Genomic DNA, 15,608 nt, shown 5'->3' with positions numbered 1-15,608 from the left:
AATTTTGTATTGGGTGCTAGAGGAAGCAAATTGTTAGGGGTAGGGCCTTAGGAATTACATATCTCTCCCTCCCTCCTCCAGCCTTCTCTCTCTTTCTGCTTCTTCTCCTGAGCTCTACAAATATGACCCAGTCTAACATGGAAACCTCTAGAATTGTGAGCAAATACACATTCTTTCCTGTAGTTGTGGTCACCACATAGGCTCTCTTGCTCCAACTCTACAGGGATGGCCTTCCTCCAAACTTATGTGGCTCTCTTGAGGTCAGGGGAGAAGTTTACGACTGGATAAAGTTTCCTTGGGCACAATAAAAACGGGAGCATCGTTGTCAGTTGCAGCTGGCAGAACAGAGACGCACAGTGGGATGGGGAGAGTATTTTAGGTCACAGTGGTGAGAACGCTGAAACAGGACCTCTAGACCTTGGGCCTTTTGCCTTCCAGACCATAAACTGAATGGACTTTATCCCCTTCCTTCCTGTCTTTCCTCCTTCCCTCCCTTCATTGCTTCCTTTCTCCCCTCTCTCCTTCCTTCCTTTCATGTCTCTTTTTTTCTTCTTTCCAGGGATTGAACTCTGGGCTAGGCAAGTGCTCTTTAACTGAGTTATGCCTTCAATCCAACATGTTACGAATCACCCAGTTTGTAGCATTAAGTTATAGCAAAGAAAACAGACTAAGACTGAAATTGTATAGTCCTGGCCCAACATTCTGATGGTCACTTTGGAGTGACCTTTGGATCAGAATCAAATAGCTAAACCGCTCCTAAAATTCTGACCTGTAGAAACTGCAGGAGATAATAAAGGTTTATTGTTTTTCTCATCTAAATTTTGGGGAAATTTCTTACTAGCAGTAGATAGCTAATGCGATATTGAGGACCTGGAACTAGAACATCTGAACAAAATCTAAAAATATAGGCATGAGATGGATTCAATAAGCAGACTCTGGAAAAACTCTGAAGGAAGTCTTCTGAAGAAAGTACCTCCAGCTACACCCCAGCTTTTTCTTTTTGTTTTTTGAAATAGGGTCTTGCTAGGTTGCTGAGGGCCTCACTAAGTTGCCGAGGGCCTCACTAAGTTGCTGAGGCTGGCTTCTCTTAGTCTCCCAAGTACTGGGATTAGAGGCATGCATCATCACACCTGGTAAGAAATTAGTTCCTTTATGAATTACCCATTCTGTGGTAGTCTCTTACAGAAGCAAAAAATGGATGAAGACAAGGTTCCGGATGCCGTCTCGCCCTGCTGTTCTGGCGTAACAGGTGCGGCCTCCTCCTCCTGTGCACCGGAACACCAGGAACACGCCACGCCTGGTCAGGGCTCATCATTTATTGAGTTGAGAATTCACACAGGTAACATCATACAGTAAGTCATTTCCAGGGCTTAATAAAAATGATTGTCACTCTCTGTACTTCACAAAAATTTCTTTTAATGAATAAATAATTTGATGAAATCAAAAATATTTACAATATAAACAAAATGGAAAAGCTTTGGATCTGTGACGTGGACCACACTGCATTTTTGACTGAGTCCTCCCAAGCTTTTCCCTTTGGGAACAATACAAATCTGATTTTAGAAACAGTGACTCATACAACATATCTGTGTTCATTACACATTTATCTGTTAGTCCTGGAAAGCTATATAAGCTTGTGTTATGCAACATGTTAAAATACAAATATTAAACTAAAATAATATATTATCATAATGCCAGGTAGCATTCCCCACATGACAAAAACATACACTCAGCTATAACGACGACAGAGGATCACGGGCCACAAAAAATATACCCCAAAGGTCCAGATTCCTCTATAGAATATAATTGTGCTCTTCAATGGACCGGATGTCTACGGCGCTCTCCCACGCTGGTGACGATGACGGGAGCGATGACTGTATGCTGTGTGTGTTTCTGTCAGGCAGCAGCATTGCTGGAAACTGGGCAGTGCACGCAGTTTTATAAACCCTTTCTTGGGCTCTTAAAAAAGAGCCAATTATGCAAAGCAAGATAAGCATATTGAGGAGGCTTTGTCTCATCTCCACAAACTCCATGGGCCATCTTGGCTTTGCGGAAGGAAGCGGTTTGTCTGCAGGGGCCTTGGTGCCGTCAGCCAGAATTCAAGTATTCCAGGGCCACCTCGTAGCAGAACTTGTACTGGTCCTGGGAAGCAGAAGGCAGACAGCGTCAGCTCTGAAACATGCAAGCGCTGCGTCTATGAATGCAACTCTGCCACGCAAGGGAAGAAATCAAACTGGTAAGGATTCGAACTAGAAGTGAAGCACAAACACGTTGTATCTACTCTCCTGCAAAGCCTGCTTTAAAAAATATTCTGATATCGATGTGCATTAGAATTCCAGGCAACTCCAAGACAAACGCAAGGTGCATATGGCTGGGCGTCCGTCCCTGCGCGTGTATGGAGCATGTGAGCTGTCTTCTTGACATCGTTCCCAAAACGATGCAGTAGAACAACGGCTGCACGACCTTTGGTGTTATAAGTAATCTGGGCACGATGTAAGTAGATGGACGCAGGTGCATAGGTTATATGCAAATGCTATGTGATTTTATACAGCTGACTTAAGCGTCTGTGGATTGTGATATCCAGAGGGGGTCATGAAACCAAGGGCCTGTAATACAATGGGTGAGTGAAGCGTTGTCGTTTGTTATCCAGGCCTGAGGTTTATGTAGGAAAATCAAGATGCACAAGGAGAGACGGGCAGGGCTGCAGGAAAGCTGTCATGTCCCGCTCTCACAGGCCTCACACATGAGCCTTCTCTCACGGCCAGGCTTTACCTTAAACTTCATTCAGCAGAATATCCTCAGTTCCATGAGAATTTATGAACCACTTCTTAGACTCTTAGATACTATAGACCCTGACCTAGATCCTATGGTCTTATATATTTTTATTTTTTTGGTACTGGGAATTGAAGGCAAGGACATTCTACCTCTGAGCTACACCCTATCCCTGTTTTATTTATTTTTATTTTGAAACATGAGTCTCACTGAACTGCTGATGCTGGCCTTGAGCCTGCAATCCTCCTGTCTCAGCCTCCCAAGTCCTGGGATTCCAGGCAGCATCACCACACCCAGCTTAGCTCCTATGTTGTGAAGCCCACGTTGAAGTCAAAGTGAGGCGGGTACCTTAGTGAGAGCGTGTGTGTTGGGGACCCCGTGGAGGCCAGAGAAGATCTTCTCCGGAAGGATAGTGGGGGGCCTGGTATGGGGCTGGGGCAGGCGATGCTGAGCCTTGGGCTACTCTGGCCAGTGCTGCTGTCTGCCAGCTGACCTGCTTGGGATTATTACTAGCGTCCTCCTTCACGCTCAGTGTATATGGACACTCTCATTAGGATGAAAGGGGCACTTCGGGTAGAGGCAACCAGATGAAGAAAGGCACACAGAGGAGTGTCTGGGATCCTCTGGCAAGCACAGACCAGGTTTTAGTCAGTAAATCCACCAGTTTTTTTGTTAACACATGCATGTGAAGTGTGGTGTACTATTTCTCTACATGCATGTAGTGTGCACTGATGAAATATAATTGCCATTTGACTCTGGTTCTTCTTTCTGGAGGAGGCGGTGAGGGCCAGCCACCTCAATTTTGCCATTTTGGACCCCTGAAACCATTTTTCTGGAGCACAACTGTCTTGGATCGCATAGCTTGGCACGAGTAAGCTCCATGTGAGGTCCTGGCCTGGGCCTGGTCAGCGTGGCCCTCTGCGCTGTACCAAGGGAACCAGGCTGAGGGGAGCCCGGGAACCAAGGAGAGGGACGTGAGGCTGAAGGATGCCTCCATCTGCCACCTAGAGGATCCCAGTCCTGGGACAAGCACTCAGAAATTAGAAAGCTCTCCTCTCGCTTGAGTAAGAGGCAAGTCTGAAAACTCGTGAGCTACTGACTCTTATCCATCATGTTGGCCACAACCAAGAAAATGCACCTTTACTTTTAGTTATGCTAATTAAATTTTTTTACAAGTTTTTATGTGTCTCCTAAATTTTTTGATAGAAATTTCCTCTTTACCTATATTCTGTGCCCTAAATCCCCTCGTAGTCTGACCCATCCATTTGAAGAGCGGGGTCACAGTTTATTCTTTTCTTTGTAACCGCCCCAGTCTCTGGCTGAGAACTTGACACAAAGGAGGGAAAAGCCAACATCAGAGGAAATCATAAATGTGGCAAAAAGCGTGGATTCCACTCAGACACTGGAGGGTGGAGACCAGGGATTCTAAGGCCCCCCCTCAGTTCTCTGGGGGCCCACAGCAGAGAAGTAAAATAAAGAAGGCAGCTCATTTCCATACATCTATGATGTCACAACATCAAAATTAATTAGCAGTAACACTAACTAGGGAGAATAAAATAAAACATCAGTAACAGGTGTCAGTGAGGCTGCGGGGAACCTAGAGCCCACGTACACTGCAGGGTAGGTGGGAACGTAAAGTCACACCGCCACTTTAGAGGACAATCTGGAAATTCCTCAGAAGGTTAAACGAAGAGCTGCCACCTTACCTAGAAATTCTCCCGCAAGGTACACGGCCAAGAGAGCTGAAAATGTGTTTACACAAAAACTTATAAATGAAGAGAGTGCATTATTTGTAATAGCCCACAATAGTAAACAGCACACATGCTCATCAACCTACTCACCACACACTTATTTATTATCAACCGATAATAAATAAAGGGAGCCAAGTGGCACAGTGGAAGATAATTTGGCTCTGGAATGGAATCAGTTCTGACGCCGGCTACAGCGTGGATCAATGTGAAAGGAGGCTGGGTACAAGAATCCGACTTCAGAGGTCACCTGTGACATGGTTTCCTTTATATGAAATTCCCAGAACAGGCAAATGCCGGACATTTCATATAAAGAATCAGAGTAGAGCTGGGGTGATGGCGCTTGCTTGTAAACCCAGCATTCGGGAGGCTGAGCCAGGAGGATCACAGGTTTGAAGCCAGCCTCAGCGGCTTAATAAGGCCCTATGCACCTCAGTGAGACCCTGTTTAAAAATAAAGAATTAGAGCCGGGCGTGGCGGCGCACGCTTGTAATCTTCATGCTTGGGAGGCGGAGACAGGAGGATCGCGCAGGTTCGAAGCCAGCCGCGCTGGCTTAAGAGACCCTTTTTCCAAATTAAAAATGATAAAACATAGGTCTGGGAGTGTAGCCCGGAGGTAGAAGGATTTCCAGGAACCCCAGTACCACCAGAAAATAAAATAAAATAAATTAATAATTTAAAAAATAGGGCTGGGAGTGTAGCTCAAAGGTAGAATGCCCCTGGGTTTCATCCCTAGTACCACAAAAAAAAAAAAAAAAAAAAAAAAAGAACCGGAGTAGACTGATGGGGAGTGTCTGCTAACACCTAGGGGTTTCTTTTGGTGCTGATAAAAGTGTTATAAAGTTAGACTGTGGTGCTGGTTACACAGTTCTGTGAGTATACTGAAAACCACTGAACTGTATGCGTCAAAAAAGCAGATTTTATGGTATGTGATTTTGATCTCAATTAAGCTGTTATAAAATCACTAGCAGAAAAATACTGCTCAGTTTATGCTGCGAATCTTACCCCTCACGCCAGTCAACAGAGGACAGCTGGGATTGGAACCGGCCGAGCTTTGTGAGAAGCACAAATCCAGCTGGTCTGCATTGTTTTGCTTTCCTCTCCCTTCTTTCTTTTTTCTTTTCTTTTCTTTTTTTTTTTTTTTCCCTTGGGTGGTACTAGGGATCAAACCCAGAGGCAGTCTACCTCTGCGCTATATCCCCAGCCATTTTTGATTTTTAAATTTTGAAACAGGATCTTACCAAGTCGCTGAGGCTGGCCTCAAACCTGCATAGCTCCTCCTGTCTCAGCCTCCCAGGTACTGGAGCACAGGTGTGTGCCGCCACGCCTGGCTGACTGCATCTGCTTTCTGAGCAGCCGCGGATCTGAGAGCTCCACCCTGACCAGGAGCCTAAGGTCCTTCTGCCGAGCCCTGAGAGATGGGCCAATCAGTGCCCGCCTTGTCCTACAGCAGGGGGAGACCAGAAGTTCCCTTCTGCGTTTGTACATTCAGAACTCCTGGTTTGCTGTAAAGCAGATTTGATGGCATAAAATCGTTTAAAGATCACTTTTGAATTGGGCATGGTGGCTGGTGGCGCACACTGTAATATCACATATGTGAGAGAGGCTGAGGCAGGAGGATTTTGCTAGATTGAAGGCCAGCTTCAGCAACTTATGAGGCCCTATTTAAAAATAAATAAAAGGGATGGGGGAATAGCTCAGAGGTAGAATTCCCCGGGTTCCACCCCAGTATCAAAAAAAAAAAAAAAAAAAAACCCAAAACACACCAAAAATACTTTCTCTTACCTGGCAAATACCAAGTGTCCCACCAGCCAAGCAGCTCTCCTAACCAGCTCTCTCCCTCCGTACACGGGGCATGCCGGTAGATGTGGAAGTTTCCCTTTACCTCTAACTCTTCGACTAGAAAAACTTATTACTCACCCTAGGCGAAGTTGTTTCTGATTCACATCCAAGTATTTTTATTATTTCCGGATTGGACACTCTTATTTTCGGAATATTTACAAGAAGTTATTTGAATTTCAGAATTTTAAAAGGCTATGCTGTCAGATCACCAGGCTGAAAAACTAGCCACAAATTGCTCTAATTTCTTCTGGTTTTGTGTGTGTGTGTGTGTGTGTGTGTGTGTGAATCACAGGGACACACCTCTTTTTCATGAACATCTAAAAGATCGCATCCCTCTGTGCAGAGAAGTGATTATGTACACGTAACTGCAATTAATTTCAATGACTAGAAGGAGCCATCTTCTTTTTTGTGTGTGTGTGAGTACCGGGGATGGAACCCAGGGGCATTCTACCTCCGAGCCACACCCCCAGCCTTATTTTTTATTCTTTATTTTGAAGCAGGGTCTCACTGAGTTGCAAAGGGCCTCACTAAGTAGCTGAGGTTGTCTGTCTTAGACTCCATTGTGCTGGGATGACAGTGTGTGCCACCAAGCCCGGCTAGGAACCACCTCTTACCATATGAAGAAGTGGGGGCGGGCATGGGCTGCCGGCCCCAGGCCACAATATGGGGCAGAGGCTCAGGAGGATTTCCAGCTTCCCTGCTAAGGAGCGGCTGCCTGCAAGTCTACAAAGTTGCCTGTCTCAAGCATGACTATAATTTTCAAAATGAATTCCCACTCACCCATCCCATCCCTCCTAAGCAAGCTGCCAATCCCCAGTCTGTGATGACTGGTTTCCGAATCAGAAAAATAAGGGGAAGGAACAGACAGGGCAGAAAGTGCCATGTTCCTCCCAGGAGCACCTGCGCAGACACCTGACATCTTTCTGCACTGGAAATTGATTGCACTTGATCACCAGGTACAGGCCTGTCCTCTGCAGTTTCTTCTGCCTGCTCACTCGCTTCTGAGCTGTATAATTAAGCCACAGGAGCTATCCCTGTATTTTAGGGGGGAATAAAGAACATCCATGCTCTGGTCCTGAGTTCTGCCAATTTGGGTGACATGGCTGAGGGCCTGAAGCACCAGGAACAGGGTTCTGCCTCCCTGTCCTCTTTAAATCCTTGTTAGGACCACCACTAGGGCACCTCAGGTCCCACTCCAAGACCCCGGCAACGGCCCCACTCTTGACCTTGCTTCTGGTCCCTGCGAGGACACAGGATGTGAGATCAGAATCCAGACCTAAGACTGAGGGTTTGTTTTTGTTTGGTACTTGAAGTTGAACCTTAGAGACATCTGACCACTCAGCTATACCCCTACTCTCATTTTATTATTTATTTATTTATTTATTTATTTATTTATTTATTTATTTATTTACGTGGTACTGGGGATGGAACCCAGGGTTATTCTACCTCCGAGCTACACCCCCAGCCCTATTTTTTAGTCTTTGTTTTGAAACAGGGTCTCACTGTGTTGCAAAGGGCCTCACTAAGTAGTAGCTGAGGCTGTCCAAGAGCTGCGATCCTCCTGTCTCAGCCTCCCAATAGCTGGGATTACAAGTGTACGCCACCATGCCTGGCTTTAATCTTTTATTTTGAAGCAGGGTCTCTCACTAAGTTGCTGAGAATGGCCACAGATCTGTGATCTCTGTCTTGGCCTCCCAAGAACTGGGATTATAGGTGTGCACCACCATGTGAGGTTCTGAGGTTTTTTTTTTTTTTTTTTTTTTAAACAGGTCGCCACTGGCTCAATGAGGGGGGCAGGCCAGAGCTTCAGCAGACAGCTCTGGGGCCTGCTGGGAAAGGCCAGAGTCCTGCCTTTTGTCAGCACAGGCTGCTTGAGTCTGGGGAGCTGGGGAGGGGGACTTGGTACTGTCAGGCTGGGCACTTCAAACACCCCACATCTACCTACAGAACTCAAAGAGAACAATGTGTGTCCTTTACCTGGGGCAAGTTTCCCTTCCCAGTAAGTCTGTTTTTGAGTGTCAGCAGGATGCTGTGGCAAACAGATTGTTCAGACTGGAAAAATCTCCCTGACTGATGCCCTGCCAGCAAGGTGAAGCGGTCCTGTGTGCTGAGAGCTGTGGGCGGGTCCCTGGGCTCAAGACTCCCGCAGGTCACCTCAGTGACCAGCCACTCCATGCCAGGAGGCCAGCAACTTCTCATTGCTACTCAAAAGATGGCTGCGCATATCTAACAATGGGTGGTGGGCCATGGCATGACTTCTGGCTGCCTCTTTTAAAAATATGTACAGAGCTTTCTTCACCAAAGCTCTCTCTTTAGTTGGGTTAGATAGCCATAGCCTTCTCCAGGCTGGGGAGACTGGTAGGAGACAGTTTAGGCTGGGATGGAGGAAGAGAGATATCCGAACCCTCAGCAATATATACTGGGCATCTCCTGGGAGCCAGGAGCTCTGCTGGTGCTGAGGGTGGGATGCAGGCCGAAGTCTCCGCCCCTGCCTCCAGGAGGTCAGAATCGAAGAGGGAGGGCTACGGGCCTTAGCAAAGGTTCTGCCATATACAGACGGTAGGGATTGAACCCAGGGCCATTCTACTTCTGAGCTATGTCACCAACCCTTTTTGTTTTGTGATTTGAAACAGGGTCTTGCTAAGTTGCTGAGGTCCTTGCCAAATTGCGGTGGCTGGCCTTAAACCTGTGATCCTCCTGTCTAGGCCTCAAGGGCAAAGGCAGGTGTGGTCCAAGGCCTGAGCGCTCCACCCTGGGGGGCGGCCCATGGAAAATGCTGGGATGAAGACCAGGTGCCTCAAGGCCACTGCTGGAAACGCTGAGTGGGGTCCCAGACTTCTCCTGGGGATTTAGGCCAATCTTATTTGAATATCAAGAGTCAGGAGCCCTCTCCCCACCCTGACATATGGCTCAAAATCAGATGATGGTTTATGGTGTCTGTTGGCTAGAAGTGGCAGCCTTGCCAAACCTGCAGAGGGCATGGGGGGAAAGATGAGATTGCTATTCACTTCTTGGGAATGCACTCAGGAGGCAGAGGGAGTCTTCTTAAGTACCCCCAACCCCAACTCTACTCCTCTAGGCAAGATCTGGCCCCGGAGGCTGCATGTCTGTGGAGACTGCCTTGGGGACCGCAAAAGCCAAGCCAGGAAGACAGAGTGTGAGGGGCAATGCTGGTGGGAGCAGCTGCTCTCAGCAGCTTTGGCAGCATCAAAGCAGGTCAGGCTGGGGACTGAATCTCAATCTACTGGGCTGCTGTCCTTGCCTGCCCTCTGGGGACGCAGGTCTTTGAGGTGGACTTGGGGCTGGTTGAAGGGATGGCTAACTTAGAAGCGGGGCCCACAAAAGCCCAGGGACAAATACAGCTGCCCCTGCTAGATTAAAAAAAAAAAATCTAGTTTTGTGTTCTAAATTGTTTTGCCTCCTGGCAATCCACACTGGCTTTTTTCCCCAGAGCTCTGGAAACTAAAAATGAGGAAAAAAATCAGCCTTTGGGGCTTTCTGGGTCTCCCTCGAGAGTGGCAGGCTTCAACGCCAGTGGGTGGATTTTCAAAGTCAGGAGCGAGTTAGACCAGAGCTGAAAGGAGATGGGGCAGCCTGTGCTGGCCTCTCTGCATCTCTCCCGGCTGCAGTGCGTGTGTGCTCTGGGAGGGAAGGGCCATGGCTGTGCGTCTTCTCCACGTGTGGAGTGAGGAGCCCAGAGGGACCCAGGTCGGGCTCCCCAGTCCCACTGCCCTGCCCCCTGGCCGGCCAGCTCAGAAGTGCGCTGGGGGGCTTTCTGGAACCTGTCCCAACATTCCCACGAGCTCAGAGCACTGAGCTTTAACCAGCCTCTTTGCAGTTGCTGGTCAACATTCTTTGCTCAGGACTCTGAAAAGCTCCTCTGCTCTCTGAAATCATCCTTGATTTTCTCTCCCTGACCTAAGTTATTAGCTAGTTCTTTCAGCCAATGTACTCATGTACGAAAATGAAACTCAGTACAAGTACTCACAGACAGAAACAAATGACAAGTGCTCCTATTCAGTCTGGATGCTTCAAACCCACTAAAAAGGGCACCGTGACATGTTTTTCTTCGGGTCACCAGTTATCGTCTGTTACCCGAGCTAAAAGTCACTGTGACGGACTTAGCAGACGGCCGCTGGCCCCTGCAACTGCCGCTGCTGTGGCGCTGCCGAGCCCGGAGCCCCATTTCCTCGGGTGGAATCACTCCTAAGTGCATGGGCTGCAGTGGGATGAGCCGGAGGACCTGACGCCCTGTGGCACAGTAGGCTACTGAGGCTGGCAATGACCAGCTGAATAATTCAACATAGCAACTCGAGAGGATTCAGAATGCTCCCGGCACAAAAAATGACGTGAATCTGAGGTGATAGATACGCCAGTTAGCCGGATCTGATCCTTACACGTTGGGTACATGTGTTGATCCTTACACGTTGGGTACATGTGTTGAAATGTCACTCCGTGCCCCACCAATAGGTATAATTATCATGTGTCAACGAATAATAAAAAATGTGGCACTGGGTGTGGTGGCGCACGCTTGTAATCCCCGCACTTGGGAGGCGGAGACAGGAGGATCGCGCAGGTTCAAAGCCAGCCGCGCTGGTTTAAGAGACCCTGTTTCCAAATAAAAATATAAAATAGGTCTGGGAGTGTAGCCCGGAGGTAGAAGAGTACCACCAAAAAGAAAATGTGGCACTTAAAATATGATCCCTTAGCCGGGCGTGGTAGCGCACGCTTGTAATCCCCGCGCTTGGGAGGCAGAGACAGGAGGATCGCGCAGGTTCGAAGCCAGCCGTGCGCGCTGGTTTAGGAGACCCTGTTTCCAAATAAAAAAAGTATAAAAAATAGGTCTGGGAGTGTAGCCCGGAGGTAGAAGGGCTTCCAGGAACCCCAGTAGCACCAAAAAAAAAAAAAAAATAAATAAAATAAATAAAAATAAAATAAAATATGATCCCTTTAACCTTAAAAATAGAAAATAAGAGTGTCAGTTGTTACAGGTAATGCTAAGTTACAGGATAATGGGCTGTGACCACAAGTTCCCTTCTGGTTCACTACGTAAGCCTCCATTCATTCCGTGAAGAACTGCCCCTAGCTGTAGTCCGCGCCACTGATCTGGAAAAAGGACCCATCATTTTTACCCATAAAAATTTCTGAGTGATGAAAGATACAGCCCTGAGAAGAAAGGCCTGGAAAGGTCTACTTTAATGATCTGCTTAATTCAGGATGCAGGAGAGGGAAGTGACATTTCTTATCAAGGTCAGCTCTGCCTGAATACCAATCAAAGTCTGAAAGCCACACGTCTGTCCCTGAGTCAGTGAGGTTAAGGGCCAGAGAGTGTCAAACAGAATGTTTCAATCTCATTCTCTGCTAGCATGAGCAATATTATTATTATTATTATTATTATTATTATTATTATTATTATTATTTTATTTGGTATTGGGGATTGAGCCCTGGGGCGCTGGACTTGAGCTACACCCCAGCTCTATTTATTTATTGTTTTTAATTTTTATTGGTGCATTATAGTCATATATCGTATTGGGGTGCAAGATGGTGAAGGCATACATGTACACCTCGCCCAATTAACCTTACCCAGTTCCTGCCCCATTCCCTGCCCCTCCCTCCTTCTCATGTTTGGGTCATAGGATGCACTCTACACAAGGGAGATACTACAGATGAGCAAATAAGGCGACCTAACTGAGGGGATGGGAGGGGGGAGAGGAAATTCTTTATTTTTTATTTTAAAACAGGGTCCTGCTAAGTTGCTGGGTTTCACTAAGTTGCTGAGGCTGGCCTCGAACCTGTGATTCTCCTGTCTCGGCCTCCCATGTACTGGGATTACAGGTGTATGCCACCACATCTGGCTTCTGCCAGCCTTCTTATCTGTTCTTAACTCAGGCTATAAACTACTGCAGGGCTACTCTTATCTCATCTGCCGTGAGCCCAGAAAATTGGGAAGTCCATGGTGGTAGAGATCTTCTCCGTTTACATGCGTTCCCAGGGAGGGAGACAGTTCTCTGCTGGGTCTAGTAATCCACAGGTGAGGCACATCAGCTGGCCTTTAGCCACGTGCACAGAATATCTGTTACGACATGAAGGATGCTCAGAGATGAGTCCAGCATACACTAAGCACGGCATCTATACGGCTTCAGCATCCTCTTCTTCCTTCACTTAAAAACTGGTTCCTGCAGGCTGACAAGGAGTCAAGCCCAGCCAACAGCTACATGTCACTGACGCCCTCCCTTCTCTTTGCAATGCCCCCAACACTGGCACATACGTGTTCACGTTGGATCACCTTCCTAAGCCACAACTGCCCCTAGTGTACAAAATTAAATCCAAGGGAGTTAAGTGCCTTGCTCAGGGACACTTAAAGTTGCAAAGTCCGTGCATCTGAGGCTACCCAACCTGCATCGGTGGCAGAGCTGAGATTGAAGTCTGGGCTTCCATGAGCTTCCTACGGGCAGGGAAGATGGCCGGCACTGTGGGGAATAATTCTATTGCCCCAGTGACTCATGTGATAACTTCAATTTCTGAAGGCTTTGAGGGTGCGCACCTGGACAAATACCGACATCTGTCAAGCTCCCCAGACAGCCAGCACCATGCCTCCTTTAAGCGGAACGGCTCCCAAGCACAAGACATTACCCAGGGACAGACAGCAGAGGCCCCTGAAGAGTGGCTCACGCTGGATAAGACTCCGTCCTGTCCAGGGAGCTGGTTATCAATTGTCACAATCGTCTGGCTCTGGGCACCGTTGAGATGACTTCTCCGTGGTACATTGGTGGCGGGACCCTTGGCTACCTCCTCAACTTCAGGTGCCACCTCAGACTTTCTCTTCAGCCCCTCTACAGATAACTGCAAGCTCACGCTGTGTAAGACACAGCCTTCTGAGCTCACCAGCACTGGCCCCCGCCCCGTCCCCTGCCCGAGCCTGGATTAGTCCTGCTATTTCCTTGAGACCCTTCCCCCACTCACAGAGCAGCACAAAAACCTAATGGAAAAGCTCCCTCCTTTCAACTCCCATTCTTGCCTCTCCGTGGCTGGCATTTCAAGGCTCCACATAAAGAGAGGTTGCAGGAAGTACTCTGCGAAAATAATTGCGCCTCGTTCTTCGTGTCCCCACTCCCCTAATCCCTTTCTCAGATATGGCCACCATAATTAAATGCAATATTCTGGACGTCAAACTAAAATTCACAGCTTTGATAAATATTAGGCGATTAAGCTATTTATAAAATATATAATTTGGAAATCTGGCATTTCGTGTGCTATGATTATTTCTTCTCCACGAAGATTAAGTGCTTAGCCGCGTGGAAGGCACTGCCAGGGAGGAAAATGAATAAGGATGTTCACTTGTGAGTTTCAACTCTTTCTACGTTTCAAATGAAACTGTCTCCTCGCAAAAAATAACACAAGGAGAGGACGAGAAAGAAAAAAAAGAAAAAGAAAAGGAGAGAAAAGGCCTACAAGCAGAGCGCTATGTTATGCTTTTAAAAACCAGTGTCCTCCTGTCTGCATCAGTGTCACTGCAAAGTGGGGGCTGGTGTGCGGGCTGAGGCGCACGTGGTGCCCGCGGGCAGCACGGAGGGCTTCCTACCAGGAGGTCCACCATGTTGGGCTTGTTGTTCCTCAGAGTCTTGACAGCATGGAAGACGTCCACGGTTCTCTGGTGCCGAAGCATCTCACAAACGATGCTGATGGCGCAGAACGTGCCGCTGCGACCTCCCCCGTTCCTGCCACAGAAGAAACCAGATTGTGGGACGTCTGCCTGCACGCGGCACCTGCCACGGCTGTGGAGGCATGTTGTCAAAATCCTGATGAACCAGTCCCCATAAAGGCCACCAAAACCTCTACCGTGGCCAGCTCTTGGTTTTAGTGATGGAAAGCAGCCAGCCAGGTGTCTGGGCTACGGCTCCCCAGGCGGGAGGATGTTCTCAGCTGAGCCTCCACTATGTCGTATGATAGAACACGTGGTTTTTTTCTTTCTATCTTGGTGGTACTGGAGACTGAATGCAGAGACATTCTTTCTGCCAGACTATACTCCCAGTCCTATTTTACATTTTTGTTTTGAAGTAAGGTTTCACTACTTTGCTGAGGTTGACGTTGAACCCATGATCCTTCTGTCTTAGCCTCCCAGGTACTGGGATTATAAGGAGCAGGGTTTCACTAAGTTGCTGAGGTTGGCTTTGAACCTGTGACTCCTCTGTCTTAGCCTCCCAGGTACGGGGATTACAGGCTTTCACCACCCTGGCAGGCTCGCCTCACTGATTTTTACAGAAAGGACCTATGGTAAAAAGTTTCAGTGAATAGACATCTTACCTGTTGTCTGCCAGGAAAGTGAATACTCTTTTTTAAAATAAAAACATTGTTTTCAATTAATTTTAGGTATGCAGAAAATACTGCAAAAACAGCATAGAGAATTCCCTTGTTTACTCAGTTTCCTAGATGTATCTTACATAAACATAGTATTTTATCAAAACCAGGCAAGTAACATTGCTAAAATCCTAATTTTTTGCACTAAAATGTCTTTTACTGAAAGCGCATGCCTCTATCAAAGGTTAACTTTTTCTTGCTAATATCCTTTTTCTGGCTCAAGACTGCCCTGTCTCCTTAGCCTCTGTAAGTCATTCTTCATCTTTAATTAAATTTTTTTTTCTTTTTGCAGTTACAGATGGAACTCAGGGGCATTCTACCTCCGAGCTATACCCCCAGTCCTATTTTTCATTCCTTATTTTGAAACAGGGTCTCACTGAGTTGCAAAGGGCCTCACTAAGTAGCTGAGGCTGTCCGCGGACCATGATCCTCCTGTCTCAGCCTTCCGAATGCTGGGATTACAAGCGTACGCCACCACGCCCGGCACTGCTTTGTTCTTTTATTTTACCAAGAAGAACTCTACTGTATTACTGTATAGTTTACTTATCCAATAGCAGATGAGTGAGCTGTTTCTGGTTTTCAGGTGTTAGGATTAAACCTGCTATAAATATGTCCTGGGAGGCACGACTCATTTCGAGAGTCACATATTGAAGGATGGACGGGCTCAAAAAATATGTGAGTAGCAGGCTTGGGAGGCTGCCGCCAGCAGTGATGGCCGTGTGGTCTCACCGGCCGTGTGAGAGGGTCCCTGGGACTCCACGGCCTCACCCCCTGGATCATCCTTTGTTCACTGTGAAAATTTCGGCTCCATCCAGTGGATGTGTAGTGGTGGCTAGTCCTTGTTTTAATGTGTATTTTTCTAAAAACTAATGTTGTCACGTATTTTTC

At 47.3% G+C, this 15,608-nt stretch overlaps 1 protein-coding gene across 5 annotated transcripts in view; it reads right to left on the bottom strand.

Moving 5' to 3' along the window:
• Nucleotides 1-2,088: 2,088 nt before the first annotated feature.
• Nucleotides 2,089-15,608, bottom strand: part of PTPRM (protein tyrosine phosphatase receptor type M) — a gene marked incomplete at both ends in the record, with an annotated part of 778,612 nt that continues 765,092 nt past the window's right edge. For all 5 annotated transcript variants that reach the window (XM_080714509.1, XM_080714510.1, XM_080714511.1 and 2 more), the window contains 2 exons: nt 2,089-2,142; nt 13,945-14,080. In XM_080714509.1, the coding sequence (XP_080570635.1) occupies nt 2,089-2,142; nt 13,945-14,080 (190 nt within the window). The remainder of the gene's footprint in view (nt 2,143-13,944; nt 14,081-15,608) is intronic.

Source organism: Muscardinus avellanarius (genome assembly GCF_963383645.1).
Source record: "Muscardinus avellanarius genome assembly, chromosome: 17".
Lineage (NCBI taxonomy): Eukaryota > Metazoa > Chordata > Mammalia > Rodentia > Gliridae > Muscardinus > Muscardinus avellanarius.
The sequence above is the reverse complement of the archived record's forward strand: the minus strand, read 5'-3'. Positions and strand labels throughout refer to the sequence as shown.